The 18,440-nt window shown below is 33.6% G+C and overlaps 4 protein-coding genes and 1 long non-coding RNA gene across 8 annotated transcripts; 3 read left to right on the top strand and 2 right to left on the bottom strand.

Annotated features, from left to right (window-relative positions):
* Nucleotides 1–1,041: 1,041 nt before the first annotated feature.
* Nucleotides 1,042–4,165, top strand: LOC143360976 (ubiquitin domain-containing protein UBFD1). Of its 2 annotated transcripts, none has more exons than XM_076800202.1 (6): nt 1,042–1,187; nt 1,683–2,054; nt 2,140–2,330; nt 2,414–2,602; nt 2,680–2,888; nt 3,422–4,165. In XM_076800202.1, exons 1-5 carry the CDS (start codon nt 1,175–1,177, stop codon nt 2,788–2,790), a joined length of 876 nt encoding a protein of 291 aa, XP_076656317.1. In that variant the 5' UTR covers nt 1,042–1,174; the 3' UTR covers nt 2,791–2,888; nt 3,422–4,165. The 2 variants fall into 2 exon arrangements, with proteins under 2 accessions (XP_076656317.1, XP_076656316.1); XM_076800201.1 differs by lacking the exon at nt 1,042–1,187 and adding an exon at nt 1,226–1,411.
* LOC143360978 (uncharacterized) lies at nt 3,507–4,545 on the bottom strand. Its single transcript, XR_013083388.1, has 2 exons — nt 4,478–4,545; nt 3,507–4,384 (listed from the first exon to the last, which is right to left on the bottom strand). It is a non-coding gene; the product is annotated as an uncharacterized LOC143360978 (long non-coding RNA).
* On the top strand, nt 4,365–6,742 carry LOC143360975 (uncharacterized). The gene is made up of 2 exons (XM_076800200.1): nt 4,365–6,065; nt 6,152–6,742. The coding sequence occupies exons 1-2, from the start codon at nt 5,310–5,312 to the stop codon at nt 6,365–6,367; spliced, it is 972 nt and encodes a 323-aa protein (XP_076656315.1). The 5' UTR covers nt 4,365–5,309; the 3' UTR covers nt 6,368–6,742.
* Nucleotides 6,511–10,769, bottom strand: Wbp2 (WW domain binding protein 2). Of its 3 annotated transcripts, none has more exons than XM_076800205.1 (6): nt 10,395–10,768; nt 9,772–10,106; nt 9,532–9,681; nt 9,101–9,289; nt 7,628–7,713; nt 6,511–6,843 (listed from the first exon to the last, which is right to left on the bottom strand). In XM_076800205.1, exons 1-6 carry the CDS (start codon nt 10,448–10,450, stop codon nt 6,823–6,825), a joined length of 837 nt encoding a protein of 278 aa, XP_076656320.1. In that variant the 5' UTR covers nt 10,451–10,768; the 3' UTR covers nt 6,511–6,822. The 3 variants fall into 3 exon arrangements, with proteins under 3 accessions (XP_076656320.1, XP_076656319.1, XP_076656318.1); XM_076800204.1 differs by lacking the exon at nt 6,511–6,843 and adding an exon at nt 6,882–7,510 and having other exon boundaries at nt 10,395–10,766; XM_076800203.1 differs by lacking the exons at nt 6,511–6,843; nt 7,628–7,713 and having other exon boundaries at nt 8,484–9,289; nt 10,395–10,769.
* A 691-nt stretch (nt 10,770–11,460) lies between these two features.
* Nucleotides 11,461–18,325, top strand: Ent3 (equilibrative nucleoside transporter 3). The gene is made up of 10 exons (XM_076800116.1): nt 11,461–11,863; nt 12,320–12,474; nt 12,536–12,664; nt 12,738–12,812; nt 12,892–13,115; nt 13,184–13,295; nt 13,359–13,523; nt 13,598–13,785; nt 15,620–15,860; nt 15,923–18,325. The coding sequence occupies exons 1-10, from the start codon at nt 11,694–11,696 to the stop codon at nt 16,309–16,311; spliced, it is 1,848 nt and encodes a 615-aa protein (XP_076656231.1). The 5' UTR covers nt 11,461–11,693; the 3' UTR covers nt 16,312–18,325.
* The last annotated feature ends 115 nt before the right edge of the window (nt 18,326–18,440 follow it).

The raw sequence follows: 18,440 nt of genomic DNA on the forward strand, positions 1-18,440 counted from the left end.
ATGCCCATCACTAATTGACGATGAAACCACGAAGTATATCAGAGGCGAAACTGTTGAGATCGTTGATGTTGCTGTTCGACTGATCTTGACACTCTACAGGCTTACGTACTTACAGTATTGCCATTTCTCTGATCCATTGGTTCCATTGGTTGAAAGAAGACAAAGGAACTGTACGCTAGAAATTGGAAACGTGGGAAAGTGGAGCAATATTTGAAATATAATTATGAACTAAATATTATTTATGAAATTATTTTCATTGGTATCAATAATATTTTGTACGGGCATTAAAGGGTTTGAACAACAAAACATTCATATTCCCGTAAGATGTCACTTGCAATTTGAAGCTATGTTCATGACATACCAACTAATGTACGCAAGCGCAGTGAATGCAAAGAGTAGGTATGCCTTAGATTGTGAATGCGTGGGAAAATACAATTGTATAATTATACATTACGTACATATTGGAAATTATAACACATTACAGAATATATTCGTCCCATCTTTTAACCATAGAAACTGGTGCCTTCAGAAGCAAAGTCGCTATAGATTTCATACATAATAGATATTGTATGTGTATAATTAATTAAGTTGCACTTCTACTCTTTACAATATCACACTTAAATTATTCATGCTTGAAATAAAAATAATGATCATCTACATTATTGGAAAGTTGTCTTATGAGATGCATTTTCTAATTTTTAAGGAAAGATCATTTTAAGGTCAATTTAATAAAAAATTTAATTCTCTGTAAAAATGAAACTGCGTATTAATGATTTGTGGCCGATAGCCTATTTTAATTACACTTTCATTGGAATGTTTCGCGGTATTTGTAAATGAAATGCAATGTATCTGTAAATATACAAAAAGTTATTTTTAGAATTTCTTAAATAATTTGGGTGTTACTGTGTAAGAAAGCGAAAGAATTGTATATGTCCGATGAAATTCTTCCAAAATCATATAAAAAATTGCTTATTATTTTGTCCTAAAAATGAACTGACAAAACGGCGTTTGAAATTTGATTTTCGAATCATGCGAATTTAAACGTTCTCCCCAATTGTTTCTAGAATATATTTGAAAATTTGAAAGTCATTCCCAAGATCGGTGTAAATACGAATGGCAGGAATTGCAACGCATCCTGCAGCAGTTTTGATTGGCCGACGAGATACAGTTCATCATGGAGTACGTCGGTACGTACACTAAATTTTGACGATTTTTCATGTTTTTTCGTAGCAATTGATAATCAATAAATATTTTTCGTTTTCATACGTTATGTTTGTTTCGAATTATTTCGAATATAACGAATGTATATCACCTGAATTCGTCCTGTTATAGAATCTTGCAAATAAGAATTGTATATCGCGAATAAATTTCTAGAAAACACTCGTTTCTCCGATGAGAACTTTTAGCACAAGTATTTATTAATTGTATTAATTATCATGTAACATCTAATCTGCATAATCCTCACTAAATTACAGGTTTTTTAAACAAATCTGTGTCTCTTTAAGACATAACCTTGTGTAGTGTGTCGAAAATATTTTCTTTATTCTGGTGCATCATCTTGTGAATTAATCTTTCAGCAACGATACTATTTCTGCATTCTCGAAATCTATATAGTATAACCGAAAATGTCAATACCATCGTTACCAATAAATGTTCTACAAGTAATTTGTCTCTCCTTTTAGGTGCTGCAAAAAGTGAAAGCAACGACAATTGCTGTAATATAACTCCTTGCTCTGAACTAGTATCGAATACAAATTCTAACGAAACCTCGTCCACAGAAACAAAAGACTCAATATCAAAATGTGAAATTCTCGATGTACCGTTGAAAGATAATAACATGACTGACTTGCAAGATCCGCCCCAAGAGAAAATTGACTTTAAAGTGATTTATAATAAACAGCGGATTAACGTGAATTTTCCACTTGATGGCACTGTCGCTCAATTAAAAGCACACCTTCAAAACATTATATCCGTGCCCCAAGCCATGCAAAAAGTTATGATCAAAGGATTAGCTAAAGACGATCAAACATTAAGAACTCTGGGCGTCACAAAAGGTAACTGATCTTATATAATAACAATAACACTTTTAATAACTTGTTACTCTTTGTATTATTGCTTACTTTATCGCGCATTTTTAAGGTGCCAAGGTCATGGTAGTAGGATCAAAGTTAGATGATGTTTTGGCCGTATCGATTCCAACAAAGCAAGATCTTTCTGATGAAGCTGCATCTACAGCGAGAAAAGAACCCTTATCTCAACAAAACGTTCATAGGAAAGTTTTAGATAAAGGCATTCCGGAAGATGTGATGCCTGGTATATTAGATAGCAAGGTATGATTTTAAAAAAGAACCAATGATTTCTGTAAGCGATTTATATGGAAAATATTCTAATCAATAAATTCAATTACTATTAGGAACCTCTACCAAAATTTCCACTGGCTGGCATGTTAAATAAATCTGGTGGTAAAGTTAGACTAACATTTAAATTGGAACAAGACCAACTGTGGATTGGTACAAAAGAAAGAACGGACAAAATACCTATGAATTCTATAAAGGGTGTACACAGTGAACCTATACATGATTATCCAGAGTACCACATTATGGTTTGTATCATTAGAAAATGACCACTGTAGTTTTATTATATATTTATAGTTGATGTGTTTACTTTTAAAAATTTCAGGCTATTCAACTAGGCACAACGGAAGCATCAAGGTATTGGATATATTGGGTTCCCGCGCAATACATATCGGCTATAAAAGATGCTATTCTTGGTAAATGGTGCTATTTTTGATCGACCATTGATGGAAATTTCTGTCTCTTTGAATGCAAAGTGTAATCAGGTGTAAGCATTGATACAAACACGACTGTGCTAGTCACACATTTTTAACAGTAAGTAGTAACTTATTTTGCGTTGGATTATAACCGATGTCTCCTAGTAAAAGTATTCTGTTAATAAAATCTTTTGGATAGACAATGTCAATAACTTTTGTTAAAAACGATGACAGTTATTTTACCAAATTCGATAATAATCGGTTTTAGAAAAATACACACTCTCTGTCTGTCTGTTTATCTCTCTGTCTGTCTGTCCGTCTGTCTGTTTCTCTTTGAACGTATGGTATTTATAAGATACATATTGTGATTTTTGGAGTGTAGACAAATTTTGATACATTGAGATAATATTGTAATTGTAATATTACTTTTCTTTGAATTATATTGTGTGTAAGATTTGTAAATATAATAAGTTTTTTAACTCTTGAGAAAAGAAAAATACATTTATGTTGAAAAATATATTCATTGCTTTATGATCAACGTTATTGTTTGAACAAACAGATTTAAAAGTTTTAAACATTTTTCCTTTATTTAAGTAGAAGCGTATGAACCATCGAAACAAAAGTGAAATTTTTGTAAAATTACATTTATAGGAGGATGCGAAGAAAGAAGTTATGATGTTGCATTTACAATCTTTTGAAGTTCGTCGAGAAATAATACAACTTTTTACCGCATTCAATAATATTAATAAGTGAATTGTAAAGTTCAGATACTTCCGCAAAAATTTGAAATAGTATTGCGACATTTGTAGTATGTTTTATTTGGAACAGCGGTCAGAGATCTTATGCCGTAACGAAAATTTTATTTTGTTCACATAAGAACAAACGATTTTATGAATATAGATAGACCCGCATCACTACCAAGAAATATATAGTCCGCATTTTTCACGAACACAATAAATCTAACGTGTCAATAATGTTCAATAATGAAACAACGAAACTTGTTGCGAAATTGAATACATTTTACATTGGCCTTTTAGTTCTCGACATTGGCCTAGATAAATTGTGTCTCTGTTAAAAAACATCTTGGAGTTTTGTCGTTGAAATTTCAGTGGACTGTATCTCGTCGAACGTAAGCAAATCGCATATTGCATAACTTAGTATTATAATTGCTGTAAATTAGGTTTTATACAATTAAATGTATACATCTTAAAAAGAAGAAAAAAGAACGGAATTACAAGAAACAGCAAATCAAATTTATTTATCAGAATATGCGTCTACAGAAATTTCATAATTGCAGTTTGCACATTGAAACATCTACTTCGGTGTCCGTTTGATTGAATAAGACTTGTACATCATGTTGGACAATTTGATAAAATAAATAATTTTAAGGATTCTCCATTTGTGTTTATTTTATCTTTTCGTATCAATAATTTTCTTATGAAAATTTCTTGATACAACAAAAGTACCATAAAGCACCACCTGAATAGACATATGCACATCTGGGTCTCTCAGTACCATATCATTAATATTATAATGCTATCTAAGTATTCGTTGATCCTTTTCAACAACATAACTCCCTTTATGAAATAGTTTTCAAAGAACTGCCCAGCAGTTCTAATACAAAATACAATATTTGAAACTTGGTTGGAGCTATATCTATATCTGCAGGTCGCTAAAATTCTGGAATTCCCGCAATAGGTAGCTTACATTCATGCGACACGTGAACAGGAAATTTCCTATTAGGGCGTTCAATTAGCGGAGTTGAGCGAATAGACGTTCAGCTTTCGTTCGTTTGCTCGGTCCATGTAAGAAGATGCGAAAGTTGTCAGGAGAGATGAGACAAGATGACAAGACTTTATACCAATCAGTGAATGACGGTACCTATTTAAGTACCAAAGTATCTGTTCCGCAATCAATGCAAACCTTCACATTTTGTTGAAACAGAAGTGGTTCAAGGCTCAATTACGGCGCATGCGTACGTGCGACGTACGATGTGTGTATTGTGTATGTGTATGTATGTGTAAAAGTGACAGTGAAATTCATATTCGTACACCACATACCACGCTTGTTAGATGTTGAATGTGTTTCCATCACAATATCATTATCGATACTGTTTGGATGAACATATTTTCTCCTGCATAATCTTTATTCTTACATTTGGAGCAAACAAAAGAGCACTATACGCTGTCAGTCAATAAACGATTTTTAAGTAACGCAAACAATATTTACTGCGCTGTATTAAGTCGAAGTGCAATTATAAGTTCACATGTATTTACAGCAGAGAAAAGGAACAAGAGAAATTTGAATCTATGCATACGATTTGTAAACTTTATTAAACGCTTACGGATGACGACAAGACCACTGTCATTATTAAATTCAAATGGGACTACTACATTATGTCAGTAGTAGAAGGATGAACGAACAGGTAGCATTAACAAACCGATGTCAGAATTAATTAGAAGATACTTTACATTGAATTTCCAATGGTTACTTAAAATTGTTGAAAGGAAATTTTTAATATTTACCCTTGTTGGTAGTTATGGATGGAAGTGATAACACTTTCGAAAATATACAAGGAGCATTTTTAATTTTAACAGAGAGCTTTCTGAAACAAGGTGCTTCATTGTCAGAATTGAAATCTGTCAGTATAAAAAATAATGCGAGGCATAAAGAAAACAATGCTTTCCATTATCTGTATTCGAAGAAAGTATTCCTTGTCTTATTCATGCCAATATTTTGTACTATATTTTTTAAATATTTATATATTGATATTGTTAAAAGTATAAGAGGAACTAGATGCTTAGTACCAAATAATTATCTTATATGGGAATTCACAAGGCCAATATCGAATTGTGATTATTGTAGAGATGTTACGACAGCTTTAATTTTACCAAATCTGACAAGAGAGGAATTCGAACGATACGCATACTCCTCTCGGCCGATGGTGATAAAAAATGCTGCAAGCGATTGGCCAGCTTCAAAAGTGTTTAGCTGGAAATTTTTCAAAAATTTATACGAAAATATAGAGGGTGCTTATGATTCGGTGGAAGAATGTCAGTTCTTACATTTCAAAAGTAATTTCACAAGTTTAAAAGATGTCTTTGCTATGAGCGAGGACAGAGCTCTGCAACGCAGTGGACAAGAACCATGGTATGTTGGTTGGAAAAATTGTCACCTACAAATTTTGGATACAATGAAACGGTTTTACAATCTACCTCATTTTTTGCCAGAGGATGCAGAGGTTCCATATACCAATTATGTTTTTTTGGGATACGAGGAAGGTGCCATTATGCATGTACGTGCAATAATAATAAGCTGATCTTTTGTGAAAAAAATCAGAGGATTAACAACTGATTTTTTATTGTTTTTTTTTTGTCACAGCTGGACTACATTTCTCGTCTTATGTGGCAAGGACAGATCTTGGGTGATAAAAGATGGATCGTTGCCCCAACACCAGAATGCGATAATATTTGCAAACGTTTTAACTTTACTGTTCATGCTGGCGACATTATTCTTTTAGATACAAGAATTTGGTACCACAGCACTTATGTTATAGGTGGGAATTTCAGTTTAACGGTCACCTCTGAGTATGGGTAGACTGTTCTTATATTTATGAAAAATTGTCTTCGAACAATTTTGATAACTACATAGATATAGCATTCTATGTAATCGAAGATTTTTTTATTGTGAAATTGAGAAATCCAAGTATTTTGGTAACTGTTGAATGAAAAGTTTTATAGCTATAAGAAATTTCAGATCAATGTAAATGCTGTTAACGATCAGCATTTAAGTGTTCAATTAGTTTTGTAAAACATTTTTACCTAACACAATATTTATAGGTGCCATTTTGTAAATGAAAGTTATACATAGTTACTAAGAAACAAATCGTGAAGTATAGAGTATTGCATTTTTAAACATTATACACTGCCCATCTATTTGAATTGTTATAAATCATTGAAATGTATAAAGTTTTTTGTACACATAGAAATTATTATGTGTACCGTTTTTGCCATAGTTGAAAGCTAGTCGAAACGAGGATCTTTGGGCAGCTATTAGCACACAGAAGTAGCCATCTGTAATCTAATACAGCCAGTAATTAACGGTTGAAAAATATTTTTATATACATATATTGAAATTTTGATACATGCGTTTAAATATACACGTTACAGTTTTCATGGGATTGAAATCCAATGTTTTACTTTCGATCGAAAAAAAGACGCATGGATTTAAATGTGTTTTTATAATTGAAATTTTGTATAGATTTTACTGAAATGCCGATTATTTTATATTATACTCAATTGTATTCTTACATATGTACAAATCTTGTGTACCTTTAATAGTTTATAATAAAATGTACGAATACAAGTAACACGTTTCTTTTCCATACTCATATGCAGTAACTTTTATTTAATATATTCATTTAATTGCGCAAAATACAATAGAATTTCTTATAGAATATTTATACAACCTACACAATAAGTACAATAAAGTGTATACATTCAAAATCGTGGATAATATTGAAAAGATAGGAATATTGTATTATTGAAATGCGCACACCAAAACGACATTATAGTAAAACCTAGAGTGGAATGCATATATCTGTTATTATGCAGTATATTACACGTATAATACTATTCAGACAACAACAGCGTGATGTGAAATCACTTTTTTTTTAAATTCGTGAATGTAATTTTACTGATCCTTCTTTTCTGTTGCCTGTTGGAAACTTGGTGGACTTTCCTAAGATAAAAGAGCATAATATTATAACGTATATACTATATTACCAAATCGTTACCAAACGTATATTGGCATTTGCATTATATGTATATGTATTATTGAATACATATTTATACTTACATAGTATGCAGGTGGTGGAACGTAGGCACATTGAGGCCTGCTCGGATCATAATATGCACTCTGTGCAGCTTCTGCTGCTTTTGCATCTGTAAAGCAGAAAAACATGAAACACAAATAATACGACACAAACTTTATTGTACAAATATATTAAAATGTATAGAGAATTACATACAGGTATATATGTTTGATGCAGTAAATTTAAAATGTTCTGGCATTTTTTTTAGTTTTTAAACTAATTAATTGTCCTAATAATTTGAAATATGATTCTCTTTATTTAATTTATAGCTTATGTTATTATGATGCCAAATAATTGTTCCATACGGTGGAATTATATGATGAATTATGTTTAATATAACGTTGGAAATACTTTATCTAGAAAATTTAATAAAATCATACACATATTCATTTTTATTGCTTTTAATAATACAAAATTCTTTGCCATAGCATACTTTGATTAAGATATTCATTTAGTACACTTAATATATGTATAATTGTTTTTGGAATTCTATTTTTTGGAAAAATATGTACAATTAATTTTACACACTTTTTGTAACTTAAATGAATTGATTAATAAACAAAGGCCTAATTAAGAACACGTAATAGCACGTCACGTTTCTTTGAACTATCTCTGACAACTATGAGATAATAACTGAGCATAGTGAAAGTCAACCTTACTTCAGGTCAACCAAACCTGTTATGCAATATTATTGCACAATATTCAAAACCTTCAGACTTAATAAGTGAAATAGAAAATTGTATGGCATCGATATTAAGTTTTCTTTTTAGAAAAGATTTTTATCGTTTTTGTAAAAGCATAATGTCCTTAATTGGTGGGTTTAAATAAAAACAGCAAGTTATATTTGTCTAAATTTTAATAACATAGTATGCTTGATGTATTATAATAATTATTATAAAGCTATTGTATTATTCAAACAACAAAAGTGTAATACTCTAAAGTAACAGTTAACAATATTGTCTTTATAAATACATTTGTTAAAAAAAATATTGGAAAGTTAGCGTTTGTTATATGTATGTATATTGTGTATGTTACATTATTGTGTGCCTTCTGTATATACTGCATGAAATATAGTAGTACATATATACTTGTATCTTTTGTTTTAAAAAAAAGTATTTATTTTTATGCTTCAAATATCTCCAATAAAAAAATGTACACTGCATTCAGTCTTTACGATACATCAAATATATAACTTCGGGAATTGTCTTTTAAACTTTGATTGCCTCGAAAAATAACAAATTTCATTAATTTTACATGTATATATGTACATTGCATATAAAAATTCGTATTATCGTAATTATTATACAATTAATAACCGGGTGGGTATGGTTTGTAAGAATTTTGTTGTGGATTATATTGAGGTTGCGGGTAATTATTACCTGCAGGATATTGGGAGTATGGTGGTGGATTTTGTGGATAACTATTGTAAGATGGCTGCTGGTAATTTGGATACCCACCTGCTTGGGACATTGGTTGGCTATTATAACTTGGATTAGCCCATCCTGGTGCACCATTTTGTTGAGGTGGAGCCCATCCTGTTTGTTGCCCAGCAGCACCCCATGCACCTTGTTGGGGTGTGCTGCTAGCATAAGGCGAGTTAATGCCAGGGTATGGAGGTGGCATGTCCGTCATGAATACACTGTTTGCTGTATACATAGAAAAACATTTTTAAATAATCATACTAACTGTAACTAGTTAATATACTAATTAAATTTAAGCAGACAATCGAATAACACTTTGACTACCATATCATTATTGATTTTGTTAATTTCGTTTTTCATAAAATACAACCCTTGCAAATATTTTCAAGTGCTGTTATGGCAGGCAAATGGTTATTAAAGATGACCAAGAAAACTATTTTATAGTACTCAGAAGAAAAACATTTAACCTGGTGGCATATCTGGGAATACATTGGTAGGTGGTACCCAACCATAGTATCCGGGAGGTGCTTGATAAGCAGGTGGCGGAGCAGCATACCAGTTCGATGTTGGAGGTTCGTACGGCGGTGGAGCATTGTATCCAGGACCATTACGTTGAGCTGCATATAAGTATAATTACTATTAGTACATTCGATAATCGAGTAAGAGTCAATTATAATTATACATATATCTAGTAATAGCAATCTCACCCACTGCTGCTGCTCTCAACATTGCCTGTCCGAACTCTATCGCACCACCGCTTTTGAAGTACAACTTGAATTTGCATTCTCCGATCCAATTGCCATTTGGTTGAGCACGACATTTGCCTTTGATGTAATTAGCTCCAAACATTGGTTGCTCCACTTCAACGTCGCTCAACGTTATGAACGGGAAGCTAAACGACTGCATTTTTTCTTTTTGATCTCTAGCATTGAAGATCATTCTATGCGTAGTCAGGTATAATAGGCCTCGCTTATTTCCAAGGAACTCGGGTTGCTCTGGTCCATGAAACTCCATGGTAACATTGTCGCAGTATAATAATATGCTGAAGAAAGAAATATTTTTCTTGTTGATCTTGTTACATCGATTGCATCATATTAAGAAAATCTGAAGTTCGATAGTGTGTAAGTGAATATTTAAATTATTTAAGAAATCGAGATAGTCATTTTCCATAGGCGGTGGCATCGTTAATAAAGGAAAGATTATTCGCATAATAAGGAAACCGCCTTTAGAAGGCCACGACGTTGAACTACGTTGTACAAATGTCACGAACGACAACGTGCGAAATACTATTGACGATCGTTCAAATGGTAGAATAGACTTCTCAACTTACTATTCGTCGGCGTGTATAAGAACGCCGCCATTTGCGTGCGCTGTATTTAGTGACATATTTTTCGACTTTTGCTCGAAATACCGCTGAAACTGCAACTGTTCGTCTTCTTCATCAGCTGATTCATAAGTGATAAGTATGACGCAGTGCGCAAGCGTATACTTATCACAACATAGTATAGCAAATGACACAGTATGTAAAGTATACCGAGTGTCCCCAAAAAACTGTTATAACAATCTGTTAATAACAATTACACGTAAACATTGAACCTCTTTTTACATGGTATTCAACAAATATATGTCGCCATTAGATTCTACAATAAATGTTATTTGCAAAGCTCCTTATATTAAACCGCACTTCCTCGTTACGTCACTGGTAGCGCGTAGGATATGATGTATATTAACATTAGCAGGTATTATATTAGAACGGAAAAAATTTGGTATTTCGGTTTCTATGAAATTATGGCTGATCACATGTGTCCTACGATATAAAACGTACAAAGATAATGCTTCGAAAAAGTTTCGAAGAATTTTTCATTGTTTCTTTAGGTAAAACTTTATAGTGGGACATATAAGTGTAGCTGAACACAATAGCAATATCTGTGGAAGAACAAGATGGCGGACTTCGCTGAAACGAATGTCCGGATAAATTTAAAAAGGATTTGCAATTTTAATTCGTAGAAAAGAATCATTTTTCTTCCCTTGTTGAAATTGAATCCTGCTTATAGTTTATAGTATAGAGTATAAAATACTATTTATACAGAATATACGCATGCCTTATGTACATATATATAATATGTGTGTAAAAGATACGCAATTTCATTCTGTACGACCCTAAGGTCTCGAAATTGTGTGTTGCTATCGATATTTTAAAAGCGAAATTTTACGTAGATTAACGTTTAAAAGCCAAGAAAAACATTGCAAAATGATTTGGCTTGTGTCGCGAAGTTCGACGTGATTCACCGGTCAAATTTTCCGGTAGATCGTTTTCACGGGGGAAACGGAAGCGCGCGCAGAAATCAATGCCGCAAATATTTAAAGCATGCGCCAGAGAGGGTCGCGGATCACAATCCGTATTACGCGTGAAGAAATAAATACGGTGGTGATCAGGTGCGATTAAACTGGTCAGTAAAAAGTGTCAAGTGCTATACTGCACGGTCAAGTTTGGTGGAAACCAGCGAGCGTTGAATATTGAACGGCTGAACGCTGAACGCTTATTGTACGATGGACTAATAACAAGCATTCGCTAGTTTTCGTTCTATCCGGACCATTCTCACCGAAACCTCCGAAAAAGCGGTGAAACATGGATGAGAATTTGAGCCGGGGATACGTGCAGTTGGGCAAGGCGAGGGGCATGAACGAGTTCAAATTTTCGAACGGATTCACACATCTGTCACCACCAGTCGACAAACGAAACTTCGTCTATTTTACCCTGATTCTTGGCGGCATCGGGTTCCTCTTGCCGTACTACAGGTCACGCTACAATATGACACTATCTTTGCCCCTTGCGCGTCGGCATTTCGAATGTCGAAGACTTCTATTCCTTTCGAATTTGTATATTTATATGGTACCTTTTTTGCTCTGGCAGTCGAACAAAAGCTCTTCTACCGGCTAGAAATATATTTTCTTTCGAACGATTACAATAAGCTGAGGCCTTTTATTTCATAGTATGTATATATATCGGTGTACCGTCTGTGTGTCTAGACACGCTACCGACCGGAAGTTTGGGATCGCTTGTTTCATGCGACGTGAACTTGACCTTTCTGATAAAGAAATGAACATTCTTTTTGTTCCGAATTCAAATGCTGTAACAAATTTTTATACATTTTCAATCGATATATATATAAGAAAGATTGAAAATAAATTTATTTGAATGATAAAGGATCAGGATTGCCATAATTTTCTAACGCGTGTATCTATTCTTTACAGCTTCATCGTAGCGGTCGATTATTTCCAAGCGAAATATCCTGGCACTACAGTCATTTTTGACATGTCTCTCGTTTACATTATCATGGCTTTTTTCGCGGTGTTTGCAAATAACATTCTAGTTGAGACACTTTCCTTGAATACCAGAATAACATTCGGTAAGATCCGCGGATGAGTGTAATGCTAATTGATTGCATAATAAATCGATAATGATTTCAGGGTACCTGGTGTCTTTTTTTACATTGAATTTTGTTGTGATAATCGAGATCTGGTGGGATTGGTTTAGCGTTGCTACTTCTTACACGATTAATTTGGTTGCTGTTGCAATTGTATCCCTTGGGTGTACAGGTAACAATTATTATTTGCAGTAGCCTATTTCTTTGTTTATCGATAGTTCGCTGTTAACATTTATAAATTATAGTTCAACAGTCGAGCTTCTATGGATATACATCTATGCTTCCCAGTCGGTATACTCAAGCAGTAATGACTGGAGAAAGTGAGTAAGAAACGCGATATTCTTGTTTGGCATGAAAATTGACAGAACGTTTCCGAACGATTGCTCATTTCTGGTACAGGTATTGCTGGTCTCTGGGTATCTACAGATCGCATATTTACAAAATTATTGCTCGACGACGAACGTAGGAGCACGGCTCTGTTTTTCAGCTTGTTAACTGTAACGATCCTGATGTGCTTTGTACTACATCAAGTGGTTCGTAAGACTGACTTTGTGCAATTCTACGTAACGTTGTGTCAGGAGAGAAACCGAATAACATTGGAACCAACCGAAGATGTGGGCCTGGTATGCATCGTGTCTATTGTTGAAATAATAATAGAGGATAACTTCTGTTAAAGATTGCTTTTTACTAGATGGATCCCATGGATCCAGTTGGGGATTCTGCGAAGGGTCAATACGGTGTTCTGAAGATCCAGACTAGCCCCTTAGGAGCTGATTCTGCAAGCGGAAATAATGATTTGAATGGTAAATTGTGAATCGTTTAAAATCTCTGCAACTATTATTAATTCGTGTCATGTTAATTTTTAGGGATGAATCAATATTCAGCGTTTTCATTCAGTAATCCTGTTTACGAACCCAGTGCACCGACAAATCCTCCTGGCAGTGCAGGTCCCACTTACAAGGTTGAAGATGTTGTTGTTATGAGAGGATCTTATGGAACGCAAACTAGTAAACCCTGGCCTGAAATTAAAAGTGTGTTGGTTTATTCTATCTATTAAGAGTTCTTTATATAAAATACAACTTTCAGTAACATCCAATGTTTTTAGGAGGTTTGCTTGCAAGGCTCGAAGTAGCCAAGATCATATTTCCATACATGGCCAGTATCGGTATCGCGTACTTTGTTACACTTTCCTTATATCCTGGTATCATGTCAGAAATAATTTCCTGTAGACTTGAGTCGTGGATGCCGGTAATCCTCATGGCTGCATTTAATGCTTCTGATGTATTGGGCAAGGTACTGTAGATTATATTATTCATTTATTACACTGTCCAACACCAAAATTGTTTTGCAATACCTGTTGAGTGATTCCTATACACTGTGTCATTCTAAAGCAAAATCCGAAAGCAGAATTGCTCTATCACGTAAAGTTTTCGAAAATATTGGTTTTTGTAAAAATACATGATTTTGATAAACATTGACGTGTTGCGCAAAAACTAAACACGCGAGAAAGTTTAAGTTTGAGTCAAGAGATAGCGGGGACTCTCCTCTACATATCCATATAGTCAATTATATTTTTATGTACTTCCTAATAGTTGTAAATGGTTGTTAAAGTTTGAAAATGTGCCGACGCGGGTACTTTGTACGCTCTATTTTTGTATTTATGTGAAAAATCCTTTATCTAGCAGGAATTTACTATACAGGAATGCATTCTACAGACATTTCTGGTAAAGAAACCATTCACGAAAAGCATTTGGTTCCCTTAGTATACAAGAAGATTAAGAAAATACTCATTGACAGCTTGTGCGCGATGCGTTCGCGCCAGACGGCCATTGCAGCCTTTTCACGACTCGCCAGGGCCGTCGCTATGCGTAGTCGACGTTGGTACCACTCAAGTATGTCTTTGCTTCCTATGCTTAATTACATACATTTTTTTTTGTCTGTTTGTTTGTTTCCGCCTTGCTTGATGCTTGTTCCTGGTACCCCGTTTTTCAATAATAAGTGTTCAACAGTAATCAGCAAGCATCGCACATAAGTCTTTTCCTTTGTAACGTTTTTCATTGGTAAAATATCTTGATGAAAGATTAATGCTGGAATTGTATTCCTTGTTTGGTTTTAAAATAATTTCGTTATAAATATGACAAAAACAGTCCGGCTGATTTATACACTTCCGCGACATTTTATGGATTTAATATGGAGCAATCTATGTTTTAATTATGTACTTAAATCCATACAAATGGTCCCACTTGCATCGTGTTTGCACTTATTTTAATCGGAGGAATCTCGAATGTCCATTGGTATTGCAATTATAAAGATAAGACAACAATTACGGAAAATAAAATTTTCCAGTCAACGCATTGCTGCGGTCAATTTTCTTTATTAAACATTTCCACAATGAAATGTGAATATAACTCGTATTTTTATAATTTTGAGTAATGATTGGCACCCAAAAAGACAAAAAAATGTATGTAATTAAGCATAGGAAGCAAAGACATACTTGAGTGGTACCAACGTCGACTACGCATAGCGACGGCCCTGGCGAGTCGTGAAAAGGCTGCAATGGCCGTCTGGCGCGAACGCGTCGCGCACAAGCTGTCAATAAATATTTTCTTAACCTTCTCGTATACTAAGGGAACCAAATACTTTTCGTGAATGGTTTCAATGCCAGAAATGTCTGTAGAATGCATTCCTGTATAGTAAATTCCTGCTAGATAAAGGATTTTTCACATAAATACAAAAATAGAGCGTACAAAGTACCCGCGTCGGCACATTTTCAAACTTTAACAACCATTCACAACTATTAGGAAGTACCTAAAAATATAATTGGCTATATGGATATGTAGAGGAGAGTCCCCTCTATCTCTTGACTCAAACTGAAACTTTCTCGTGTGTTTAGTTTTTGCGTAACACGTCATTTTTTAAATCAAAATCATGCATTTTTACAAAAACCAATATTTTTCAAAAACGTTGCCTGATAGAGCAATTCTGCTTTCGGATTTGATTTTAGAATGACAAAGTGTATAAGGATCACCCAACAGATATTGCAAAACTCGAAAAAAGTTTTATTTTGTTGGACAGTGTTATTAGATTATATTATATTATTTATGTGTATATTAATTCGATATTTCAGCTTCTCGCACTGATACCCTACGAGTGGAAACGCACCGAATTACTATATTTTTCATGTGGCCGGGTTATAATGATACCTTTGTTTTTGTTATGTGTACTTCCAAGAGGTGCTCCGATCTTTCTCGGCGAAGAGTATCCATTATTATTTTCTTGTTTCCTTGGTGTTACAAACGGTATTGTGGGTTCAATACCAATGATGCAAGCACCTACCAAGGTCCCGGAGGGACATCGTGAATTAGCAGGTATTTCCATGAGCAATTGTAATTTATTTCAGCAAATTTATATGAGATTGTTTATTTCTCAGGCAACATCATGACTTTATCATACATCATGGGTCTGACTGTTGGTTCATTATTGGCATACATGATGGACACATGCTTCGGACTACAAGAACAAACTAAAGATATGTGTTTTAAGGCATTACACGCTACAAGGCATTACACAGAATCACCTCTGAGTAATTCAACAAACTGTACTTTGATGAATGCTGTGTCTTCCACTACGCCCTTGTTAGAAACTATTTTACCAAAGGTCAAGATTACCACTAGTGTTTTGACAACGTTACTCTCATCTACTTTAATGCCTAATGATACTGTTAGTACTTTCACAAATGGTATCATGGAGGCATCTACTACAGTATCCCCCAGAATTTTTGGTAATGCCTCCGCTAACAATGCAATTTTCCCACACTAGAACACGCACGTTTGTGTGCTGTGTTGAATCTGGTGCTTTTGTGAAAAAACTTACTATTTCTATCGAAACTTCTGTATAAAACATTCTCTTCATCGATTAATCATTTTCTGGTGTACCCTTTTGTTACCTAAACCATAATATTCCTACAGTAAACATATTAATTAAATTTGAACATGCCTAGAAGTATTGTTGAAACCATTTGAAACTTAGAGAAAGCTGTAATAAATGTCGTCAGATTGAACACACACACAAAAGTTGAAATTTTCTACCACTGTCATTCCATGAATCGTAGACATTCGTTTACCTGACTATTTAAATAACAAGATGGGCAAGGGATATTTTTAAATGTATAATGATCGATAGTCAATAGGAAGAAACAAAAAAACGGCGTAACGCTGAATGAAATTAAACAGGAAGTTTTCATTATATTTCACTAATTCTTCTTCAAATTCTACAAACATATCCATTGAAACAAACAGCTTCTTTATAGATCTTGTAATATATAGAAAGATACGTGTAGATATTCTTTGAATTTCTAGTTGTTGTAAGTTGTTTCTTTAAAAGGTATTGTGCCTTTCATGCCATTGTGAATAATTTTTATTGTTCATTGCTTGTCAAATACTATTGTTAAAGGTGAGAAAATTCCAAATGTATATCTATACGAATATGTTGCATGTGTATAAAAGAGTGAGTGTTATTTAATCCTTAAATAATACAATGATTCATAATTATACAGACGTGTGGCAAAAACGATTTCGAAAATTTTAGTCATCTTACGAATTTTAATTGTCGAGCATAATGCTCTATCTACACCATTTCTGTCCAGTAAGTGGAAGAATGATGTGGAATCAAATAAATATTAGCTCACGATAAATATTATTTAAGGATTAAATTAAATTTTTTACGAGCGTGGTAATTCATTTGTTAAAATTGTTATCTTAAGCTATATTTTCCTAGAACCGTTTAGAATATTCTTCTATTTCTTAGACGGTTCTTCTTGGCAATTCTGATGTGCGATACAATTGTTAGATCATCAGTGACTGGGAAGTAGCATATGTAAGTGATGAAGTTATTGCGCAGTTATATTCTGTACGAAATTGTTATATTCCGCGTAAATAATTAATACATAATTATATTGTAAGATATACTTATACTTCTGCATAAAACGAAGAAGAGAAAGCATTTGTCTTTTTTGAGCGTGTAGTTTTGCCTACGTTACATGCCCAGAACATATCCACAGTTTTGTGGGAAATTATAATCAAATCTTCAATCTTTATAGTATTGAAAATTACGAAACATACGAAATACGTCATCCATTCCGAGATCACGTTGACGCGTCGTAATAGAATTTAAACGCGAATAATTTAAAAACATGCGGGTAGGAAGAGGATTTTTTGATTCTTTGTTTTCAAACAAATCGTGTAATGAAGCTCATCCAAGCTCGTGAATTAAATGGACTTAAAATAACCGATGAATCGTACGTGTGCGAATACGTTATTATCGGAAGCCTTTTTACGAGCATTCCGATACATTATTTTACCTATAAAATTGTATTACATTAAAGGATAAATGTATATGCGTAATATTCACCAATGTACCACTCATCCAAGCTGCTTACAGACATATATTTCTTGTACATTTTTAGTGATCATTTAGAACGGGACAACAAGAACGGCATAGAGATTTTCTTGTCCATACATGACGCACGCAAGTTACTTGTATCAATTTTCAACCGTACTTTATCAACAACATCATCACAGATTTCCATTCCTTTTAATATATGTAATGCTCCGACATCTATTTTGTTAAAATAACACGTGAAAAGAGTAGATGCTTGCTGTAGACACGAGAAAGAATATCGCATCCACTATATTAAGTACCTTATATACTTTTACATATCCTTATAATAGATTTCGAGGTTTTTGACGAAATTTAAGGATATAACTGATGTTAAGGACAAGAATATATAATATGTGTACAAATTCTTGCAAGCGAATAATAATTTTTAAACGAATTTTTTATGACACGTTCATTTGATGAAATATTTTTATGAAGTCGTTCAGATTTATATAAGTCATAGGGAGAGATACTTTACTCGTCGTTTCTTATGCGATAGCGGCATATTTTTT

This window comes from Halictus rubicundus, chromosome 14 (genome assembly GCF_050948215.1).
Source record: "Halictus rubicundus isolate RS-2024b chromosome 14, iyHalRubi1_principal, whole genome shotgun sequence".
Classification (NCBI taxonomy): domain Eukaryota; kingdom Metazoa; phylum Arthropoda; class Insecta; order Hymenoptera; family Halictidae; genus Halictus; species Halictus rubicundus.